This window comes from Puma concolor, chromosome C2 (assembly GCF_028749965.1).
Source record: "Puma concolor isolate L17-30 chromosome C2, mPumCon1.1.hap2, whole genome shotgun sequence".
Classification (NCBI taxonomy): domain Eukaryota; kingdom Metazoa; phylum Chordata; class Mammalia; order Carnivora; family Felidae; genus Puma; species Puma concolor.
In genome coordinates, this window is record NC_141675.1 from 84,465,282 (window position 1) to 84,489,854 (window position 24,573).

The following is a 24,573-nucleotide window of genomic DNA, read 5'->3' on the forward strand; positions in this document are numbered from 1 at the left end:
TAGAGGAACTGAACCAGGCTGGTTTTGGGAAGTAGATTTTACTGAAATTAAACCAGGGAAATACGGATATAAATACCTGCTTGTTTTTGTAGACACCTTCTCCGGGTGGGTCGAGGCGTTCCCAATTAAGAAATTATTAAATGAAATAATTCCTAGATTCGGGCTGCCTCTGAGCATAGGATCGGACAATGGCCCGGCCTTCACAGTGCAGGTGTCCCAGGGTCTAGCCCGGGCATTGGGAGTAAATCGGAAAATTACATTGTACGTATAGACCTCAGAGCCCAGCTCAAGTAGAAAGGATGAATCGGACCCTAAAAGAGACCTTCACCAAATTGTCCCTTGAGACAGGTGAAAATTGGGTTGATGTCCTGCCTTTTGCCCTTTTGCGAGCACGTTGTACTCCATTTGTCAAGGGATTTTCCCCTTATGTAATTTTATTTGGCAGACCTCCACCTATCCTGCCGAGGCTAGGAGACGATGTAATGGAACAATTGGAACAGGACCATTTGCTGGCTTCACTAATGGCCCTGCAACATGTACAAAAGGAAATAACCAGGGCCTTGAAAGAAGCCTTCATTCATCCTCCTGTTCTTCCTCATCCCTTTCAACCAGGAGACTTATCTTGACCCAGACGGGTCAAGAGGCACAAGCCTAAAACCCTGGAGCTGCATTGGAAAGGACCGCACACCATGATCCTGACTATGCCCACGGCCGTGAAGGTAGATGGTGTCCGAACCTGGATTCATCGCTCTCAGTTTAAGAAAAACTGCGTAAAGGTGGGAACACCCCAGACTGATACGAAACCAGACAACGAACAGCAATGGAAGGTCCAAAGGCACCCAGAGGATCCTTTAAAGCTAAGACTGATGCGGGCATAATAATAATTGTCTGGGTTTGTATAATAAGTGGGGGGGACTGTATGGAATTGCATCCCCTATCTTTTTGGCCATACCAATGGGAACTCAGGGACACTGTCACGGGGAAGGTGATAGCATCTAATACCTCTTCCACTGTGCCTTGTTTTTTGTTTGATTTCTGTGACTTGGTGGAGGACTCATGGGAGACTTCAATTACTAATTATAAACAGCCAACGGGCTCCACTCCTCTGGTTCCCGAAAACCCCTATGTGGTTACCTATGGATGTGGACACAGGGATCAAGAACAAAAATCGGCTAACCTACCAGGGTTATACAGCTGCCCTGCAAATAGAAAGGTTGAATGTGAAGGAAAAGGCCAATACCATTGTGCAAAACGGGGTTGTGAAACGCTGGCTCCCTGGCTGGCAGGACAGGGCCATGACTGCTTAATCACCCGCCTTAGAACTCCAGATCCCAAACGTAAGACTCAAGGAAAATGTAACCCAACAAAAATGTTTAAAAAAGTTTTCCAGTTCCAGTAATCTTTCCTCTTCCTGGGACACTAGACACACTTGGGGGGGTCTCAGAATGTATGCTCCAGGAGATGACAAGGGCATTTCCTTTACTATACAAAGGGTTAAAAGAAAAACTCCACCCAATCCAGTAGGGCCAAACAAGGACATGATTTTACACCCCCCGCTCTTTCCGACTGTCCCTTCCCAACCTACCCAACGATCAGGTGCCCCCACAAAGTCAGAATTACCAACAACAGGTCATATCCAGAACCCTTTCTCCCATGAGACGCACTGGCTAGATGTAGTAGATTCTATGTATGCTTGGCTACATTTATCTCACACCGAGATTGTACAATATTGTTGGCTGTGTTTAAACCCTAAACCCCCATATTATGTGAGTGGCTACAAATGCCAGCATTGGACAAGACATAGAAAAGCATGTCATAAAATTGCTAAATCCAAGCATGACATTATGCCCTTGGGGTTCACGACCAATTTTAACCCTAGGAGACCTCCAAGGGCAGGGTTGGTGCATAGTGTCCCAAGAATATAATTGGCATACCTCCCTTTACAAAAACTCTTATGCAGAAGTGTATATTCCAAGTAGATCAGATACTGATAGCCGCCCAAAATGTAGCATACCAAGCCCTTACTGGAGCCTGGTTTGCTTGCTCATCAGGAATTACCTCCTGCATTGCAGCCACATACATTGGGGTTGGCACCCGAGAGATTTGTATCCTAGTTCATATTCTCCCACAAATATACCTATATAGCGAAGAAGCAGGGAGAGAAGAACATTTACTTCTGTTCGAAGGACATTCCAGGGTGAAAAAGGCAGCACCAGTCCTCATTCCACTCCTAGTGGGACTGGGAATTGCAGGATCCACAGCTATTGGAACTGCTGGACTCATTGTGGGGGATCAAAATTTCAAAACTATAAGCGAGCAAGTAGACCGAGACCTAGGCTACTTGGAAATTTCAATTTCTCGGCTGGAACACCAAGTAGACTCTTTAGCCAAGGTTGTATTACAAAACAGAAGAGGACTTGATTTACTCTTCTCTGTGTGGCCCTCAGAGAAACGTGCTGTTTTTATGCCAACAATTCCGGAGTAATCTGAGACACTCTCCGTTTGGTCAGGGATAATAGGGAACGTGCCAGGGAGGCCAGAAATAATTGGTATTGGAGTTTATTCTCTTGGTCCCCCTGTCTCACGTCACTGCTCACCGCCATAGCTGGGCCACTGCTATTGTTACTTTTGGGTTAACCATTGGCCCATGCATAATCAATTGGTTAGTCAAGAGGCGAGTTGGTGAAATAAAAATTATGATGATTAGGTCCCACGATGTCCCCTTAGTTCCTAACGATGAATCAAGGGATTGATTCACTGGCAAGAAAAGGGGGAAATATAAGGGCTAAATGGTAGTGTAGGGCTAACATGTAGCTTTAAAAATAACAGCTTTGTTCTGACACCGAAGGTCAAGAGAAAACAGCCTTACTTTACTCTTGTAAATCACGTTTCATACTCTTGTAAATCAGGCTTTACCAATGAAGGAAAACAAAAGCTCAAAGAAAGCATCAGAGGCAAGGTCAAGGAGATCCACTGGTTGCAACTTAGTGGCAGAAAGTCTAAAATAATCACCTCATCTGGCAACTGTTTCTAACTCATCTGGGAACTGTTTCTCTGTTCTGTTCCCAGGTAATGATAAAACGATGTGATCGGCTTTAAAAGCTTTGTACCCCGGCTGTTCGAGGCCACGCCCTTATCAAGGGCCTTATCGGTTGGCCTTGCCTCTCATTGTAATAAACTGTTGTGACTGCCACTGGTGCCCGTAGCATTCTGTTTCAGGAGTCGTGTGGATGCAACAATATCACCTCTAGGGAATCCCAATTTATTCCTAAAAAAACCAGAAATGTGTGCCTTACAGGGTACTAGTGCTCAAATGAGATAATGTCTCCTTAAGTGCTCTGCAAAGTAATTACAATTTAAAAGTTCCTTTCCAGTGCTTCTGAGTTATTGTCATCCACCTGGGGAAAAATGTTCAAGTTTAGCACTGCAGCCACTCTATTTTGAGATTATTCATGAAAAGATTTAAATGTAACTCTAAAATATGTTCACTCTGCCTCTAAGCGTATTTCCAGTTGGGTCTCCTTTCTCTCTTCCTATCTTCTTTTTGATCCCATAAACCTGTTCTAGTTTTATTTGTGAATGATAGTTTTATTAGACTCAAATAAAATGTATATGCCAGTTCACATATTATGTCATAAATATGCATTATTTCACTAAGTTATTCATGTAGGCTTATTGCCAAAGTATTCAAAATAGAAGCAGAATGGTTTGGAATTTTAGGCCAGCTCATAGGTTGAAAAAGCCCATCACAAATGCCTTTCCCTTTTTTGATTTACTTACATACTACAATGGCATTGGTAATCATAATTCTGATACCCCTTCAGTTCTTTTCTTTACATTTTTTAAAAAAAGAACTGACAATGCTAGCAAGATGGCAAAAAAATCACTACGACTACATACTGCTAAAACCTTATAAATTGGAATAATTCTTTAGAGAAAGCAAGGTGACAAATTATATCAAGATTTTATAAAGATGTTTCTATTTCTGGAATCAGTAATTCCACACTTGGAAATATACCCTAAGGAAATAATACACAAAGTAGAAAGTGATGTGTATAACAATGCTCAGTGCAGTATTATCTGTAATAGGAAAAGTTATTGGAAGAACCAATTAATAGCTAATGGCTCCATAAGATGTGGAACATCAAAACAGTGGGCTATAGTGGCACCATTAAAAAAAAATTTATGAAGTCAAAGCAGAAATGTGAGCCATTATAGCATTAAGTGAAGAAAAAAAGATAAAGAATAGATAGAATAGATAGAAAGTAAATTTAAGCCAACAATATCAGCAATTACATTCAAGATAAATGACATTAATACCGTGATTGAAAACAAAGATTGTCAGAGATAGTAAAAAACCCACTATATGCTGTTTACAAGAGACACCTTTAAAAAAAATTTTTTTTTCAACGTTTATTTATTTTTGGGACAGAGAGAGACAGAGCATGAACGGGGGAGGGGCAGAGAGAGAGGGAGACACAGAATCGGAAACAGGCTCCAGGCTCTGAGCCATCAGCCCAGAGCCCGACGCGGGGCTCGAACTCCCGGACCGCGAGATCGTGACCCGGCTGAAGTCGGAGGCTTAACCGACCGCGCCACCCAGGCGCCCCAAGAGACACCTTTAAATACAAAGAAGCAAATAGTTAAAATAAGAAAGAAAGGGAGATATACAACGCAAAGACTAACAAAAAAGAACTAGTATAGTTATGTTAATTTCAGAGAAAATAGACTTTAAAAATAAAAAATATAAATATTTAATAATTAATTATAAATAAATAATAAATATGAAAGAAAGGAGGACACTTCATAATCTAAAACAAAAGAATCAATTCATCAAGAAGGAATAACAATTTTAAGAGCCATAAAAATATGGGCATTTTTAGTAAAAGGGGCACTTATAAGCTAAGTTTCAAACTTTTTAAAGCAAAATAGCACTTAAAGCCACTGTCATCATGGGAGATGTTAACACCCCTTCCTCACTAACTGATAAGACCAGTACACCAAAAGAACAAAACAAAACAAAAACAAAAACAAAAACAAAAAACACCACCATAAGAATACAGTAAGTATGAACAACCCTATTCACCTAATTAACAAATGAAGAAAATTTTAACCCCAAACTGCATACTTCAAATTTTTCTCAGGTACACATGAACTATTTACCTAAATTGACCACGTTCTGGAACATAAAATGTGATGACATTATAATTAAACTAGAAATTAACAACAGAATGGTAACTTAAAAATTCCCAAAAGATCCCTCTCTCTCTGCCCCTCCTCCGTTCATGCTCTGTCTCTCTCTGTCCCAAAAATAAATAAACGTTGAAAAAAAAAATTAAAAAAAAAAAAAAAAAAAGGGACGCCTGGGTGGCGCAGTCGGTTAAGCGTCCGACTTCAGCCAGGTCACGATCTCGCGGTCCATGAGTTCGAGCCCCGCGTCAGGCTCTGGGCTGATGGCTCAGAGCCTGGAGCCTGTTTCTGATTCTGTGTCTCCCTCTCTCTCTGCCCCTCCCCCGTTCATGCTCTGTCTCTCTCTGTCCCAAAAATAAATAAACGTTGAAAAAAAAAAACTAAAAAAAAAAAATTCCCAAAAGATTTGAAATTTTTTTCAAATAGCGTATTTCTAAATAATAGAGTCAGGTGAAAAATTGCAATAGCCATTAAGAAGTATTTTGAACTGAATAAAAATGGAAATTGACAAATAAAAACTTGTGGGATGAACTTAAGACAATAATTAGAGGGAAATATATAATTTTAGATGTGTATGTAAGAAAAGAAAATAAATGTTTGAAATCAATGAAATAAGTTCCCAATCAAGAAGCTGTAGAAAGGAACTGCAAACTAAATCTTAAAAAGTATAAGGAAGGAAATAATAAAGAAAAACAGGAAAAAAAGCAGAAATGAATAAAATAGAAATCAGACCTACAATGGAAAAATTCAATGATGTTGAATTTGTACTTAAAAGTTAACTAAAATTGATAAATTCAGAAATAAATCAGAATATTTTTATGGCTCTTAAAGAAAGTTAATGTGTAACTAAAAGCTTTCTACAAAGATATCTTCAAGTCCAAATGGCTTGTGAATGCTTTCAAATATTTAAGGTAGAAGTGATATCAATTTTGCACAAACTCTTTCATAAGTAGAGGAGGTGGAAACGTGCACAACTTGTTTCATGAAGTTAGCATACTCATATACCAAAACCCGATAACATTTATTAAAAGAAAGGAAAATTACAGGCTAAGATCTGTAAGAAGCATAGATGAAGTAATCACAAAATATCTTATCCAGCTAAATCAGTGATATATATTAAAAGGTAATATGTTGTTACCAAATGGAGTTTGTTCTAGGATTGCAGGAATTTGAAAAATCAATCAATGAATTTTGGTATGTTAACATTCAGGAGGAAATTTATAATGTCATGGCAATTGGTATAGAGAAATACTTTCATAAAGTTCAACACTAATGCATGAGGGAGAAAGAAGGAAACAAACAAGGAAACAAAGAAAGAAGCCTCTCAGCAAACTAAGAATAGACAGAAACATCCTTCAGCTAATATCATGCTTAATAATGAAATATTGAATATTCCCCCTATGAAGTTATAAGTAAAAGTAGATTACCAATAATCACCACTAATGTTTAATACAGTTCTGATAGTTTCACAGTGCAATAAGACAAGAAAAAGTAACATTTATAATTGAAACATAAGTAACAGTACTATATTATATACTTGATAGTTTCTAAAAAAGTAGATCCTAAATGTTCTCACCACAAAAAAATAAATAGTAATTATGTGAAGTGATGGAAGTGTTAGCTGATACTTTGATGGTGATCATTTCACAGTATTTAAGTGTACCAATCAACTTGTGCACCTTAAATTTACACAATGTTACATGTTACATTGTTACACAATGTTACATGTCAACTAAGAAAAAAAAGTACAGCTCTCTGTGTGAGTAGATAATATAATTATTAAGAAATCCAAAATAATGTACAAATTATACGAGTTAATAAGTGAATTTGTCAAGGTTGCTGGATACTGGGTCAATATAGAAAAACAACTGTGTTTGTAACAAGCCATTTGAAAATGAAGTTAAATGCCATTTGTAATATCAAAGCCAAAAAAATCAATATACTTATAGTCCTAATCAAGTTAGACAAACCTCTAGACTGAAAACTGCACAATATTGCTGAAAGCACAGATCTAAATAAAAGCAGAGATATATTAAGTTTGAGGGTTAGCCAGGAGCAATCCCATTTATACTCACATCAGACATTGTGTGTGTGTGTGTGTGTGTGTGTGTGGTAATTGAGCTGATTCTAAAATCGGTATGGAAGTACAAAGGACCGAAAGCAATCAAGACAATTTTCAAAAAGAACAATTGTGGAAGACCTACACTACCAGAAGTGAAGACTTACTACAAATTCCTACTAATTTTAAGCCAAAAAGGAAAAAAAAATGAGAAACAAAATAGAGTCCAGAAAGAGACTCAAAGATATTTCATCGTTTCATTTACAAAAAAAGGAACCATTACAATTCAGTAGGAAAAAGGATGGTTGGCTCAATAGGTAGTTGCTAGAGCAAAATGAACAGTGCTAGAAAAATGAGTTTTCCCCCCATTTTACACCATATACAAATTAATGGTGGCACATGTACTTAAATGTGATAACTAAAACAATAGATCATCTGAAAGAAAACACAGAAAAAATATTTCATGAACTTTAAGTAGGAAAATAGTTCTTAAACAGGAAATAAAAAAGATAAAAAAAGATATCTTACATTAATGAAACTAAAAGCTTCTGTTTATCCAAAGGTCTCTGAAGAAGATACTAGCTATCTGTACCTATGTATAAAAAAAAGAATCATATTTGGAAATATCACAAATGACTACGAGTCAATAAAAAATGAAATGTGTACAGAATAAAAAATGAGCAAAAGACTTGAACAATCATTTTACAAAAGAGGATTTCCAGGATAATATTCCACAAGGTGCTCAATATCATGTCATTAAAGAAAATGCAAAATAAAACTACAATAACATATCACAGACAGAATAGCCAAGGCAATCCCAAAAAAAGAACAAAGTTGGAAGACTTAACCAGATTTGAAGACTTACTCTAAAATGACACAACAATGATAAAATGACACAATGACATAGCCACAGTATAGCTAAAATGGAAAAAACTGATTATACCAAGTGTAGATAAAATTGTGAAGCAATGGTACTCATATACATTGTTTTGGGGAGTGTAAATTGGTAAGAACGTTTTGAAAAACTGTGTTGCTAAAGATAGGATCACTCTATGAGCTAGTAACTCCATTCTTAGATTTTTACACAGAGAATTGTATATGTTCACCAAAAGATTTGCACAAGAATATTTGTATCAGTTTTATTCATAAGGGTCCCAAATTGGAAATAATCTAAAGGTACATCAACAAGAGAAAGATAAATATTGTGTTTTCGTATAATGTAACACTACAAAATAATTTTTTAATGTAACTTTTAATGCGAACAACAATAAATGTGAATTTCACATACGAGTAAATAAAGGATGGTAAATCAAGACACAATTCTATTTATAGGAAATGAGCAAAAATAACTGATAATAGAAGTCATTGAACTGTCTGTTTAAGATCAGTGCACTTTGTTGACACCACTGAATTTATATACGTCAACAAAAAGTAATAAAAGGAGGGTGTTTATTAGACATTCTGTTCCAAGTTGGTGGAAGTTACTTCAATTACTTTAATGGAGTTATATCGAGAAAGAGAAAATAACAGCAAAAAGTCACAGTAACTTTCAGAAATATGTAGCTCCTTGAGCAAAGATGAATAGAAACAATATTTTTGCTTCCTTGATAAATTGGCCTCATAAACCTTGGTAAATTTCCTATCATGTCTGTTTTCCCAAAGGTTATAAGCTAGACGTGGGACTTGAAGTTTCGGTTGAATCATTCTTTCATCTGGCATTCTTTTTAATCAAATCCTCTCAGTCAGCTTGCCAATGTTTGTGTAATTTGAGTTTATCCTAGTGTATGTCTCCATTTTGACCAATTAATCTCAAGTATAATTTCAGTGTTCTCAATGATTATTCTTCTGATGCAGTTAAGAGTCACTCAGATGTCTCCAAAGTACTGAACACCCGTGGGTAAAATCCACTAAGAAGTGCAGGGTAGAGGAAGGAATATGTGTGCTGTTAAGAGGAAGGTAAGTAGAATCTAGAGGCCTCGTAAATGTAAAGACATTGGGAACAGAGAGAGGAAGGATCGGAACCTCCAACGCACTACATGTAGTTCCTTGCAGTAAAGTGGCTTTTGCCGCCTATAAGCTATGTGACCTCAGGACTTACCTTCTCTAAGTCTCAGTTTCCATCTCTGTACGTAGGGGATAATAGCACACACCTGGAAGCATAGTTGTGAAGAGTAATAGAGGTGGAAGGTGTTGAGCACAAAGGAAGCTTTCAATCAATGTTAGCAGGTGATGTGATAATAGGTTCAGCCAAAGGTGGAGAGAGTTTTTGGTTTTGAGTTGTGAGATATTGAAACAAGGTTGGTAATGGGAAGCGGCTGTGTTCCACAGGGTGAGGAACCCAGATCTACCACCTACGAGTGAGTTGAATAGCACAAATTTTCTATTCTCTGTTGCCAGTAATGTTCCCTCACTTTTTTGTTTCCTACTAGAATTCCATGCTCCCAATACCAGGAGAGGTACCACATTTCTAATGGTCTTTTCCTTGGCCCAAAATACAAAAGGAAGCAGTCTGGATTCGGAGTAACAATGAAATATGCACGTGCCTTTCAACAGAGGTTGCTGCTAAAGGGCACAATTTAGAGCCCTATCCAGGTCTATCAGCAGAGCCTCTGTTCTTTATACCCCACCCCATTGCCTTCTAGAAGCTCTTGCTTCTGCTCCTTGCTCCATCACTTACTAGTTAATAGGATCTGGGTAAATGATTTAAGTTCACTAAATTTTTAGATTCCTCATGTGAAACTGTGGCTGCATGAGAAAACTCAGTTCAAATCATCCCTCTACCACTTAACCCCATAGAAGTCATTGAGCAACCCACTTTATTTCTTCTGATGACTCACTTTCCCCTTCCATAAAGGAAAATAACAGTATCTTCCGGGTTTGTTCCAAGAAACCAATGAGTTAATGCATGCAAAGCATTTAGCAGGGCTCTTGAAACATTTCAAGTATGCAGTATACATTAACGGTTAATAGTAGCTTGAGTAATACACAGGTCAACAAAATTTCAGTAGATTAAAAACGGCTAGTCCCATTGGAGTCATTGTGAAATGATTTGACCACAGGCAATATTCAGAACTAAATGCTATTTGAGAAAACCGTTGTTGTATTTCCAAAAGTGATTGATCCAATGGCTTAAGTGGAATTTTTGCTTTTCCCACAGAGCACGAATTGTCAAAATTGAAGTCAAACACAGGCCAAAAAGAAAACTGCTCACCTTCGTGATACATGGAACTGGGAGAAGAGCTTTAAGATAAATGCCAAATTGATTGAAAAACTAGCTTAGTAACTAATATATAATATATATATGAATCATGCATTAGAAATTATATGTACATATGTATTATATATATGTATATATATGTATATATATATATATGAGCATACACACACACACACACACAGTACAATCATCTTCACTCATATAGGAGGAAAACCGTGTAATAGGGGATCCTCCCCCCACAAGGTAATGTGACTTTGCATGTGTTACTTAACTGAGCCTCATTTTCCCAGTATAAAATGTACATCTGAGTGGCTAGCTCATGGGGATTAAATGAGAACATACAATATGGAGTTCTAGTGCATAAAAGGCACTTTTAAAATCATTTTCCTTTCTTTTTTAAATAAGTAGGTCTTATAATTACCATCAGAGATGGAACTAAGATTGGCCAAATTCCGCAGGAAAGGAGAGTTACAGGGTGCAGCTTCATCTAAACATCGTCTCTTCCCCCGAGTCCTCTTTTGGAGAGCTCCTCTTAGTTGGGCGCAACCATCCCCCAGCTCTCTGCTTATTTTTCTTCCTGAATTTTCATTGCATCTAGAGCACTAGCATTTGTGCATGACTGGTGTTGTGAACAGGTCCTTTTGCATTTTTGTAAACGCTTTTATTCTTATGCTCACCTTTCATGTGTTTATCTAAATATTTCTTTTCAGCAATGTTTAAAGTTTATTTTTATTTATTTTGAGAGAGAAGATAGAAAGAAGTGCAGGAGGGGCAGAGAGAGGGAGGCAGAATCTCAAGTAGGTTCCGCCTTGTCAGCACAGAGCCCGATGCAGGGCTCCGTCTAATGAACCGTGAGATGGTGACTGGAGCTGAAGAGTCGGAAGCTTAACCGACTGAGCCACTCAGGCGCCCCTACTTATCTACATATTTCTTGCGTACTTACCATGCACAGGCACCGTAGTATGTGACTCAACTCTTTTAGAATGGGTCTCTGGGTTACAGTTTGCAACACATTCACTTACTCAAACCCACATTCTCGCAGCACCAAGTCAGTATTTACTCAACCAAGACCTAACATAAATAATTCTCAGTACGCTAATTACCTCTGGGAATGGCAATGCCAGTTTTTTGCTGTGAAGTGTTAAGCCCTTCCATGCAGAGGTGCTCCAATACCTTAGAGTAAGTTAGCTTTTTCTGGGCAAGCCTCGAGCTTTCCCTTGAACCATGGCCAAGGAGATGATACCTCTGAGTCCTTTTATGGGCCAAGAATTCATCGTGTTTGTCCTCTTTTTTCTCAAACAGCAATCACAGCACCATGTTTCCATTCATTATTCACAATCTACCCTTTGTCATCTTTATCTGGAGACCCAATTGTGTTCCTTTGTGTGATAGGTGAGTGAAGGTTCTCCTCTGCTCTCTTGTCTCCAACTCTGCCGTGTTCCCAGGTTCTTTTTTTAATGTTAGGGTAAATGTCTCTGGTTCATGGATCATGTTAAAATTTTAAGCCTACTTGTTAATTTTGAGAGAGAGACACAGAGAGCATGAGTGGGTTAGTGGCAGAGAGAGAGTGGGAGAGAATCCTAGGTAGGCTCTGCGCGGTCAATGCAGAGCTGGATGAGGGGCTCGAACTCATGAATCGTGAGGTCATGACCCGAGCCGAGATCAAGAGTTGACGCTTAACCAACCGAGCTACCCGGGTGCCCCAATTAATGGATCATGTCAGTATAGTCATTGTTCCTTACCCCTCTATTACTGCTTTGGTTTGGCCGCATGTAGTAATTTGTGTTAGTCATCACTGATTAACAAGAAATTTTAGTTATAGTTTCATATATCTTGTCCTGTGTTCACGCATGGAGTGTCCCTTGAGCAGGGGGAGACAAATGTCTTGGGTCACTTTCTCTTTTGTCTGCATTTGGCAATCAGAGCTAAACTTTCTCAAGCACTTACTCAGGTACCATTCAATCCTCACAACTACTCCATGAAATAGGCGTAATTATTTATGAAAATAGATACTATTATTCACAGTACTTATAAATTATTGTTTGTAGATCAAAAAAATTGAGTCTTAAAGATGTTCAAAATAATTATTGAAATAGGTCAACCTCTTAAGTTTTCCCTGTACGCTTCTTTCTGGAATAAGAAAAGCCCTTTCCTCTTTAGCAGTGTGAATCAAAACCCAATACCGAAGAGATGAACATATTATCACACTCAGCTCCAGACATTCCCATAAAGTCAACTACTCTAACAAAAGTGCTACTTCCTGGAAGTAAAAGTGCAAGTAAGGACTTTTGTTTGATGCAGCTAACAGCAAAAAAGCAGAAAGCGTGGGTCAAAAAGTAATGAGATGCATGGGCTAATCAGCAGAGGCCATTTCGAGAGCCAGAATTTGCCTTAGACCAGGACATGGGACAACATGGCATGTTCTGTTAAATTTTATTCCTGAAATGAGGGCATCAGTAATACAAGAGGGGTATCTCAGAAATGATACGGTTCAAATTCCTTTCCTGAAAAAAATAGCTATAGACCATCCTTCACAATGAGCATGCAGAGGCTACCAAAGTTAGGCTGCTCACTAATTTATAGGGCTATACCTTCCCTTGTTGGATAGCTGTGGTGTATTAGTTTTTATTGCCACATAACAAACTTAGTGGTTTAAAACAACACAAATCCATTATCTCGCAGTTTCCGTGGGTTAGGGGTCTGACTGTGGATCCTCTGCTCAGTGTCTCACAAAAAGATCAAGGTGTCCTCTGGGCTGTGTTCCTTTCAGAGATCAAGGACCTCTTTCCAGATCACACGGTTATTGGCAGGATTCAGTTGTTTCTTCTAGCACCGAGAGAGAGAGACCACCCCCCCTTCTCTTGCTGGTTGTCAACTAGAAGTTGCTCTCAGTTCTCAGTTCTTAGACACAGAGCTCTTACCACACAGAGCTTTCCATCTTCAAAGATGCAATGGAAGAAGCTCCCTTGCATCAAGCCCCTAACATGCTCTGAATATCCATAACTCCAGAAAGAACGCAAGCTCTTTTCTGTGCTCACCTGATCAGGTCAGGCCCACCTAGGCACTCTCCCTTTTGATTAACTCAGCTGAGTCTATGTTGATTACATCTGTAAAATCCATTTTGCCACACAACATAACATAGTCACAGGAGTTACAGCTCATCATATTTATGGGTTCCACCACACTCAACTGAAGGCAATTATACAAGGGGAAGAGTCAATGGAGAGGTATCATGTTAAGATTCTGCCACCACAGTTGGTTAGGAAATTGTCCTGTAATGAAAATAAATCAGGCTGGATTCTGCCAACTTATACTCTGTTCTCCACATCAGCCTCTCAACTATTGGAAGACAAGTGCCTTGATTATTCTTTGGGTAACTATTCCCAATATCTTTTAAACGATTCTATTTTTTTTTTTTTTAATTTAAATCCAAGTTAGTTAACATATAGTGTAACAATGGTTTCAGGAGTAGAATTTGGTGACTCATCACTTACATACACCCAGCACTCATCCCAACAAAAGTGCCATTCCTAATGCCCATCACCCATTTAGCCCATCCCCCCATCCAACACCCCTCCAGCAATCCTCAGTTTGTTCTCTGTATTTAAGAGTCTCTTATGGTTTGCCTCCCTCTCTGTTTTTATCTTATTTTTCCTTCCCTTCCCCTGTGCTCATCTGTTTTGTTTCTTAAATTCTACATATGAGTGGAATCATACTGTATTTATCTTTCTCTGACTGACTTATTTTGCTTAGCATAATACATTCTAGTTCCATCCACATTACTGCAGATGGCAAGATTTCATTTTTTTTGATCACTCAGTGATACTCCATTGTGTGTGTGTGCGCGCCCACGCGTGTGTGTGTGTGTATACTACATCTTCTTTATCCATTCATCAGTTGATGGATATTTGTGCTCTTTCCATAATTTTAGCTATTTTTGTTAGTGATGCTATAAACACTGGGGCGCATGTTCCCCTTAAAATCAGCCTTTTTGTATCCCTTGGATAAATACCTAGTAGTGCAATTGCTGCATTGTAGGGTAGCTCTATTTTAAATTTTTTGAGGAGCCTCCATGCTGTTCTCCAGAGTGGCTACACCATTTTAAATGATTCTTGTTTGTGAAATCCACATATCTTTCTAAATACACTATACTTCTTGTTTGATTCTTAGAATTAAATATAACTCCCTAGAAGTTTCCTAAATATAATAGATTATAATAGAACTGTTATTTCTTCTATTATGCTGAATGGGCTTCTAGTGAGACATCCAAGTACTAATTTTTTATAGCTATATCATAGTGGTAACCAAAAATTCAGCCATGACCAAATAAAGCACTTTAATTACTTTTTCACGCATAGCTACGAAGCCCAAGTCATTGATATCCCCACCTTGTAGTTTGAGAGTAACTTTAAACACAAACTCAATACCAAGGCCTGTTACACCACATTGTCAATTTCTCTCTTACAATCAAGTCTAGAAAACTTTTTGAATCTTGGTTCTGTCGCCTATATTGTTACCTTTCCCTCATAGTGGGGCATCAGTCACAGATTAGATAAGCTTGCCTTCATCCAAGCTGTTAACATAAGTTTTGACAAAAGACAGGAAAGAGGCCAATAGGGCGTGATTTTTGATTTTCAATTTTAATCCTTTGAGTAGGGTTTGTGTGTGTGTGTGTCTTGAAATTAAAGATGAGGAGTACATGCTGTTGTTTAAAATAATTCAGGGGCACCTGGGTGGCTCAGTTGGTTAAGCATCCAACTTTAGCTCAGGTCATGATCCCATGGTTCATGGGTTTGAGCCCTGCATTGAGCTCCACACTGGTGTGGAGCCTGCTTGGGATTCTCTCTCTCCCTCTTTCTCTGTCCCTCCCCCCACTCATGCTTTCTCTTTCTCTCAAAATAAATAAATAAACTTTAAAAATATATTAAAATAATTCAGACATTCCAAGTTCCTGATTTTTCTTACTAATTCATCACATACTGTTTGGTTTCGTAATGGTAGCTCTCAATTATCACTCCCCAAGTTTAATCAGACAAAGGGAGGATATTTCCAATACTAATTTCACTTACTATTTGCAAATTTCCCATAGTAAGTCCTGCCTCCTTGGATGTAAATGAACTCCTTATATTTTCACAGCACTTTCCACATTTTATATATGGCACTCGCAAAACTTTCAAATCAGAGGGGTTAACGTGATATTGTTTTCAGGCAACTAGCAAGGCCCCAAAAGGTGTCCACACTCGTGGTTCACAGCAGGTCCTTGACTAAAGCCCAGATCTGTGGTCTTAGAGTCCAGGAATCCTTCACTGTTTCGCAGAAAACAAATTAATGTGAAGTGAAGAGCTCTCCTGTCAAAACTGTATCTTCCACACCAAGTAGCCCTTTCCTCCCCTGGAGCTGCTCCCAGTTGTAATGTTGACATTTAGTTGGCAGGCGTCAGTAAAGAGGGGGAGAGCACCAGTGGAAAGATTGGCTTTGCAACTCATGTGAACAAAGCATCTCTTGTCTCAGAGGCAGAATCAAGACCACCTTTAGAAAGCAAATGCAGCACGAATGGCCTAAGAGAACCCTGAAACAACGGCTGACATGCACACTGTGTGCCTCAATACATGCCTGGCTAAGGAGAGAGACCTATGCCCCCCATGTGATTCAGAAAATTAAAATACTAGGCTACAGACTTTATAAATACATCACAGAGTTAGAGAAAAAATAAAGAGCGGCCAAAGATTTTCATGAACAGTCATCTACATGTTGGGAAAAAAAAAACATCAAAACTGGCACAGAGCTGCTTAGTAGTGAATACAGGTAAACAGGTTTTAGTTCTTTGATCCCTTCAAGATTTGAAGCATTATACCATTGTCCAGATCAGTGTGGTATGATAATAGAAGTCGCTGATGTGAACCATGTTTGTAATTGAAATTTCCTAGTGGACGCATTAAAGAAGTAAAAAGCAGATGAAATCAATTTTTATAACATATGTTATGTAACCCAACATATCCAAACTATCATTTCAAAGTGTAACCGATATAAAAATTATTAATGAGCTATTTTACTCTTTTTTCTTTCACTATCTTCAAAATCTGGTGTGTATGTTACGCATAGAGCACATTTCACTTTGGTCCCACTATTTTGCTAGTATTCAAGAACCATGTATGACCAGGGACTGCCTTCTTGAACAGTGTCGGTGTACGTGAAATCACTTATTTTTATTAGGTTAACAAAGAAGGGTGTGGAGAGAGGGTGGGTGTGGATTTCCCACAGATCTCATGGGGAACTGGAAGACCAACCAGGAAACTGACACCCTTCTGCTATGTGACCCACATCTCATGGGCCCTTTCCGTCTCCAGTGTTCCATCTCTGTCTGGGCCCCCATTCTCCTTCTCTCCCTTTCTCATTGCCTACCTGCAGACACTATTGCAGTGTGAATAGCATGGAGTGTGAAGGGAGGAGAAGGGGGCTCGATTTCCAGCCTGTCCCTTGTAGACTGAAGAAGACCTTTTACAAGTTACTTAACCTCTTCGATCTCAGATTTCTTTCTATGAAATAGGATTAAGTCCTTCATCATTGAATTCTGAGCATCAATTAAAATAACAAATGTAAACTTGTCAGTCCCAAACAGACCCTGCAGTTTCTAAGCTTTTAATGATTATTTTTCAAGATGGCTATATGTTTGGTAGAAGAGGCAGTAGGGAAAGAGAACTGGAGAAGTGAAAACTTTTTAAAATATATATATATATATACTTAATACCAGGCCACAATGTTCTTTTTTTTTAGTACTTGGTGCTTAAAACCTCTCTATACTTTTAGCATAACTTCAACCCAAAGCACACTAAGCTTCAGTAATACAGATATACCAAAAACATAAGAATTAACAAAAAACTTTCAGGTTTTGCTTGAGTTTGTCCAAGTAGATGGAGACCCAGATGATGAGGGGGAGACCCCTTCCTGAGCACGATGTGGGATATACACTGAATACTCCACAAAATGTCTAAGAAGGAAAGTTCATTCTGTCTGATGCATATGGGGTTGGCAAGAACTCCATCATCTAGAAGACAGTCTTCTCAGCCCATTCCCCAACTATAAAATTGTGCCCTTGGATCTCAAGGAGCCTTACAATAATTAAATCTCTGCAGTTCCTAAAGCCAGTACCACTACAGTTGCACCTACCCATAGCCTCAGATACTTTGAGAAGTCCGTACTCGAAAAAAGGGAAGACTCACCAGTTCATTCTCCTCTCCTTGGTTGAGCAGAGCCCGGTGGTCCTTCTTACTCTTCTCCTCCATCTAAACCAGACTTGTTAGGGTCCCTCCTGACTCTTTAGGGAAAAGTCAAAGCTGCTTGAGACTTATGTGAACTCAGAGCAGTCACTACTTGTCACTGCTTTCTCAGGTGCTTTTAAAATCTCTTACCACAATCCTCACCTATTAGGCTAACAAAGAAAAGAGAGGAAATACTCTCCTCAGCCACAGGATTGGCCCATTCATCTATCCGCTTAGTGTGTTTCTTTTTTTTTCCCCTCCCTGGTGTTTATTTGCTGATGTGAGATGTGATAGGCTCTAGACTTAAGTTGTTGAACCAGAAAGATTAATAATTTCGTGCACTGCCCGTAAGTATCTCAGCCAAGGAATGAGAATGGCCACTTCACTAAAACCGCAAGGCAAAAAGATTAACTAGTTAGAGATGAATAAAAACCCTGTGGAACTTCGGGATATGGATATGTTGGGGTGACAATGAGAATCTAAGGAAGGGGAGTTGGTTCATGATGGAGAATGTAGCAATCATTTTGGAATCAGGAAAACTTGAACTCTAGTACCTGCTCTACTGATGAGCCTGAGCAGATCACTTAAAATCTGAATTTAGGTTTCTAATATATAAAGTGTCAATAATAATTAATAGTTGATATGACGATCTAAGATATTTGTGAAATATCAACAATAGCACCTGTCACACTCAATAAAAGATAATCATCGTCACCATTATTGTAACTCTAATGAAGAAAAAAGAAGTTTCTAATAATAATTTGACTCCTTTCATTTTCTTTTTTTAGTTTGGAAAAAGTTTTCAGATAAGCATATAATGCAGGAGGAGCTAGAAAGGCTGATTATTGGGGATATCATCTAAATTTCCACAATTGTATAATTACCACTGAACTTGATATTTTTTATCAAAAAATAGGTGCACTGGGATCCACTCAAAGTTTAAGTTGTTCATAAGAAAGAATTTTTTCTTTTTTTTTTTTTTCTTTTTATTGCATCTAGTCCACTGAGAAAAATCCTTGCCACTTTGGCTATGGAAGAAAACTTACCAGGAGGGAAGACTACAGAGGATGACACTTGACTCTCTCTTCTGCCTAAGAGAGTCATTGGTTGCCTTCAAGGGAACCAGTGCTGCCTTGAAGTGCTCTCTGGCCCAGGAGGAAGTGGTTGATGGAAACAAACAATTACAGCTTTGCATGCCAGAGAGGCTGCTGAAGTGCCCACACTAAAGAGAAATACGTGATCACAAATGTGGCATTTTAAGTGTTACCAATCTGAGGTAGAGCTCAGATTTGGAGAAAGTTGTCCTGGGTTTTAGTTAAATGTAATTAAAGACTTGAGGAGCAGCTGTCACTTACTTCTTATCCATCCACTATTCACTCATATTTCTGCTAAAAGAATAGCTCCTTTGTCTGGGCAGTCTGACTTCAGCTGAAAGCACCAGGGTGAGTCACGATTTACCTAAGAGTGGGCATGTGACCCAGTTCTCAACAGTAACGTGCAAAAGAAAGACAACTAGGGACAGAGGTCTTCTGGAAAAGATGAACCTATTGATGAAAAAGAGAAAATAGCTTATTTTCTATCTTTTACTCCCTTCCTTTGAAAGCGATAGGTGAAGATGTGATGCTTGGAGTATGGCAGCCATCTTTCGATCATAAGGAGAATGAAAATCACCATGCCAATGATGGCAGAGCAAAGAGCAGAAGAGCTTAGATCCTTATGATACCACTGAGCCATGGCACTAAGCCTGGGACTACTCGCTCCAGACACCTTGTTCCAAACTTAATGAGATGTTCTTAATAAAGCTGCTTCTGTTTGTGGTTTCTGCTACTTACAGCCCAAAGACACAAAAATGTAACACCCATCACAATTCTGTTCAACACCTACTCAGTAATTACATGTTAAACAACAGATACTCCAGACATTCGTGCTAGGCCTTTGGGATTTAGTGGCAAAAAGGAAAGTCACTATCCTGAAGGAGTTTACGGTTTCTTGGGAGAAACAGACAAGTGAGCATCTGCCTAAGTAGAAAGGATCTAGAACTCAGAGTGAATGGGATAACAGCTTCCTGAAGGAAGTGGCATCTGTGCCGACATCACAAAGATGAGTGGAAGTTAACCAGGTGGAAGGAATGGGGGATAGAGGTGGGTGGTGGGCACATGTTAGGCCAGAGAACAGAAGGACAGAATGTGAAAAGATTCAAGAGAGGTGAGAAATATAGCCTGTGTGGGGTATCAAGAGAAATCAATGACTTCAGAAGAGAGGCAGAGACGGGATGCACAGAGCAATGATGATGGAGATGTAAACAGGGGTGCGCCTGGCCTTGAAGAGACTTATAAGTCAAACTGGTTGGTCCATTCTTTGAGTGGATTGCATGTGTGCCCGTGCATGTGCATGTGTATGTGTACGTGTGTGGGTTCATTTGTTTTGTTTTGTTTTGTTTTGTTTTGTTTTGTTTTGTTTTTGCTTAGTATGTGGCTAAAGAGTTCTCCTTACTAGCTAGACCTGAGACCTTTCTACTAATGAACATTCCATTTAACATAAAGTCTTCTTTGTTTTTCATGTTTACTTGCTTATTTTGAGAGAGAGAGAGAGGAAGAGAGTGCAGGGAGAGGCGGAGGGAGAGAGAGAGAGAGAGAGAGAGAAAATATCAAGCAAACTCTGCACTGTCAGTGCAGAGTCCGTTGTGGGGTTCGAACTCATGAACGGTGAGATCATGACCTGAGCCAAAACCCAGTATTGGATGCTTAACCGACTGAGCCACCCAGGCGCCCCCAACATAAAGTCTTCTAATAATTACAACTGTTCACAAATGGCCCACAGTTCATGAGCTTCCAAGCCCTAGCAGTGTGCATGCTGACATTTGGCCTGCTCACCATACAGATAATTGAGTCACCAGGTCAAAGTTTGTATTAGATGCTCTTGAGGTTTTGTAAGTACTGAGCTGTTGCTTCAGCCACCAGAGGACATGCTCTGCAGAGAAAATAATCACATCTGCCTTAAACCCTAACTCCCAGAAGATCTGCAACTGATAAAGGTCAAAGGATCCACTGTCAGATGTCCATAAGCCAGAGCAAGCCAGTCACACTCCTGTGGCTTAGCCAGCCCCTTGCAGGCCCACGTGTGGAAGAGTCACCAGTTGAGTTTATGTGTGTAGCAGGGAAGTGGGGCAAGGGTGAAAGGATCTCTGGTGCGAGAAGCCACATCAGCATTAGTAGGAATGACTTCCTCCAGGCTGCACAGCCATAGTGCTCAGGAGGTGATAACTTACGTTGGGACATTGGGACGTTAGGACTCTCAGATCCTTTCTATCTGAAGGCAGCAGATTCTTGATCCCCTGTGGCTGGAAGGAAAACACAGTTCATCCTGTGAACCCCGAAGGCAAACTCTTTACTAATGACAAGGAGTTGTCACCACCATATGCCATAAGGTAAGGCTTCCAGAGACAGGAGGGGAGGGAGGAGCAGGATGAGGAAATGCAAAAGGAAAGGGAGGGAAAGGCTCACCTCGCACACAGTCCTGAAGAAATGATTCCCCTCAGAGGCCTAGTCTTAGACCTTACAAGGACTTACTGTTCAGAGTAAAGCCAGAGGAATTATAGAACTAAGAGAGTATCTCATTTCCTCCCACAGTCCCTGACTCAGAACGCAATTTGGTTAACTGTTCAACTCTTGGTTTTGGCTCAGGTCATGGTCTCTCGGTTCATGAGTTCAATCCTACATCAGGCTCTGTGCTGACAGCCTGGAGACTGGGATTCTCTTTTTTTTCCCTCTCTCTCTGCCCCTTCCCACTCATTCTCTTCTTCCCTCTCTCTCTCAAAATAAATAACCTTAAAAAAAAACCCACAAAACTTCAATTTTAAAGATATTATTCAAAGTCAGCAATATATTTCAAGTATCAACTAAAATTTGCATTTACTATACAAAAATATTTCAGCTCACAACATGTACCTTGCTTTATTCTTTTTGAAGAGCCTTGGAAGAAAAAAACTAGATAACCAAGTTGAAGCCAGTGGATGGAAATCTGATCGAGCTAAGGAATTAGATTTTATGTGGTTGGCAAAAAAGCATCCCTTAGAGGTGTACAATGACTCACCGACCTGTTCAGCTCCATTCCATTCTGCCCACACATGTGAAAAGCTGCCGTATGCAATGCACTGTTCTAGGCCCTAAAATGAGAATCTAGAGCTGAATGAGCCTCAAACCCTGCCCTTGAGCTCAGACTACTGGAGTCATGTTCCAGAATCTAAATCTGTATTTTCTGCTTTCCTCCAGCTGCTCTTGTGACCCATGTCACAAAAGGGCTTTGACAAGCTCATCTTTCATCCACAAGCTCAGTTCCAACTAGTCATTGATATGTTAACCATTCACTGCTCAGCTAGATCCTTTGAGGTGTCTTCCTCCTGTAGAAACTGGATGATTCAGAATCTGTTGCCAGAAGTTATAATGTTTGAAAGTCACTGATTGTTAGAATATCTGAACTTACAGTAGAAAACAAGGCAGCTCAAGGATTTCTGATTAGAGAATGTGAAGCAAGGGGGAAAAGGTATTCCACCTCCCCCACTTACAACTGACTCCTGATTCATGAGGTTCTCATTTCTGCTCTTGTTCCAGGCCTGGCTCCCCATTCAGCTGCCCTCTGTAGGGGACCGAGACACAAGTTAGCTAGCTGGGCCAGCTCTTCCATGGCCCTCATGGGGGTCAAGTATGAGAGCCGGCATCAAACCTTAGGATCTTCTTGGTTTTGATTATAAAATTAGTTGGGGCGCCTGGGTGGCTCAGTCGGTTGAGCGTCCGACTTTGGCTCAGGTCATGATCTCGCAGTCCGTGAGTTCGAGCCCCGCGTCAGGCTCTGTGCTGACAGCTCGGCTGTGCTGACAGCCTGGAGCCTGCTTCGAATTCTGTGTCTCCCTCTCTCTCTGCCCCTCCCCCACTCATGCTCTGTCTCTCTCTCTCTCTCTGTCAATAATAAATAAACATTAAAAACAGTTTAAAAATTAGCTTCAGGGGCGCCTGGGTGGCGCAATCGGTTAAGCGTCCGACTTCAGCCAGGTCACGATCTCGCGGTCCGTGAGTTCGAGCCCCGCGTCGGGCTCTGGGCTGATGGCTCAGAGCCTGGAGCCTGTTTCCGATTCTGTGTCTCCCTCTCTCTCTGCCCCTCCCCCGTTCATGCTCTGTCTCTCTCTGTCCCAAAAATAAATAAACGTTGAAAAAAAAAATAAATAAATAAATAAAAATTAGCTTCAGATGCATTGCAGATACCGTAATTTGGTGTGGAGCATTGAAAGTTATTCTTTCTCATGCACTTGCTTATGCTGTGATTTTAAAAGTACTGTATCGTCAGTCATTGAATAAGTATTAATTGATTTAATCTGTTATGGAGTCGATTATATTTTCCTAATGGTTTATACGTCCAGGTTTGGTAGCCCTCGTGGCCCGTGGGTTCACCAACTTTGCTCTGGGGTCCGTTCCCATAGCATTTTATACATAAGTCAGTAACAAAACTCTTACCACATTCAAGGGAAAGGACCGTTCTTCAAATCCCAGCATTAAGTTCAGGGAGTGGCAGATATGGTAGGTGCTCAATAAATAATGTGTAAATGAATAAATCACTCTGTCCCTGCCTAGAGAATCTGCTTTACAATACTCCATTTTTCAGACTGGGCAGATGCGTACAGAGTTTTTCCTTTAGGATGGTCATTGGCAGAGTGGAAAACAGAACTAGAGCAGATACTATTTGTGGTCTGCTTAAATCCCTGTGGATGCCTTTGAAGCCTCAACAGGTGTTTGCATGTTCTTCTAATGACCTGCATTGGCCATTCTCTGCAGAGGATTGCCTTTGAGCCCTTTTGCCTGTCCCAGCAAAGACCCCAAAGTGCCTGGAATTTACTCCCCGCCCCCACTCTCCCCAAGCAGTCCTGAGCCAATGGTGAAGGCTGAGTCTGAGCCTTTTCTCCCTTGCCAAGAGTTAGGACACTGAGGTGAAGTTTGCACTCCCAAGCTCCCTGGCAGCATCAGGTTGAGGTTAACACTTTGCCAAAAATCACATTCTTACTTGTCTCTTCTTCCACTACTTTACCAGTTTCTCCTGGAACAGTTCCTTAATAAAATATTTGCACATAAATCCCCGTCCCAGCGTCTGTTTCTGGGAACCCAACTTCAGGAAAGAACTAAGGCTTCCTGATATTTGTATCCCCTGAATCTACGTAGGTACCATCAACCCATTTCTATTGGGGGGAAGGAAACCACCGGCTATATAAACAGATTTCACCTTCCCATGCTCTCACCTGGCTTTTACCCAGCAACCTCACCTCAAGGCCTCCAATTTCTTCTCTCCCTGCTGTAAAATTTTCCATAAAACACCTGAGTTTAGTTTTACCATTTTTTCTGCCTAAGGTTTTAATAAAAACTTTCCAAGAGAAGTCGTAACTTATTTTATGCTGCTGGAAATGGATTGACTATTGTCAAGGAACTTAAGCTTGCCAAAACTTATGCCACATTGCCCAGGGTACTCTGTGTATTTAGTAGCTGCATAAGAACAGAATGTCTGTGTAATTTAATATTTGGGAGGGCTTTCCTGATGACTGGTCACAAGAACAAATCTACACCGACTGCCAGTTGCATGGCTTGTCAGCTGAGCACAGTAAATGCCAGTGAGAATGATTGTCAAGTGTTAACTGTATTTGTCAGGTAAGTCACCAACTGGAATCTGACTAGTGGCCAAAAATGCCCCGGTGCTGCCAGATCACTACCATGGTGAACACTAAACCCCCACTCCTGCCTCCCTCATTGCTACTGACAATGCTGATGACCACTGAGACCAGTGATGGATGCTGAACAGAAGGGCAATAG

At 39.9% G+C, this 24,573-nt stretch overlaps 1 protein-coding gene across 2 annotated transcripts in view; it reads right to left on the reverse strand.

Moving 5' to 3' along the window:
- The window catches only part of LOC147577366 (putative cation-transporting ATPase 13A5), a 115,999-nt gene extending 98,044 nt beyond the window's left edge, over positions 1–17,955 (reverse strand). For both annotated transcript variants that reach the window (XM_086675012.1, XM_086675011.1), the window contains exon 1: positions 17,687–17,955. In XM_086675012.1, the coding sequence (XP_086531138.1) occupies positions 17,687–17,749 (63 nt within the window). In that variant the 5' untranslated portion in view covers positions 17,750–17,955. The remainder of the gene's footprint in view (positions 1–17,686) is intronic.
- Between the last annotated feature and the right edge of the window lie 6,618 nt (positions 17,956–24,573).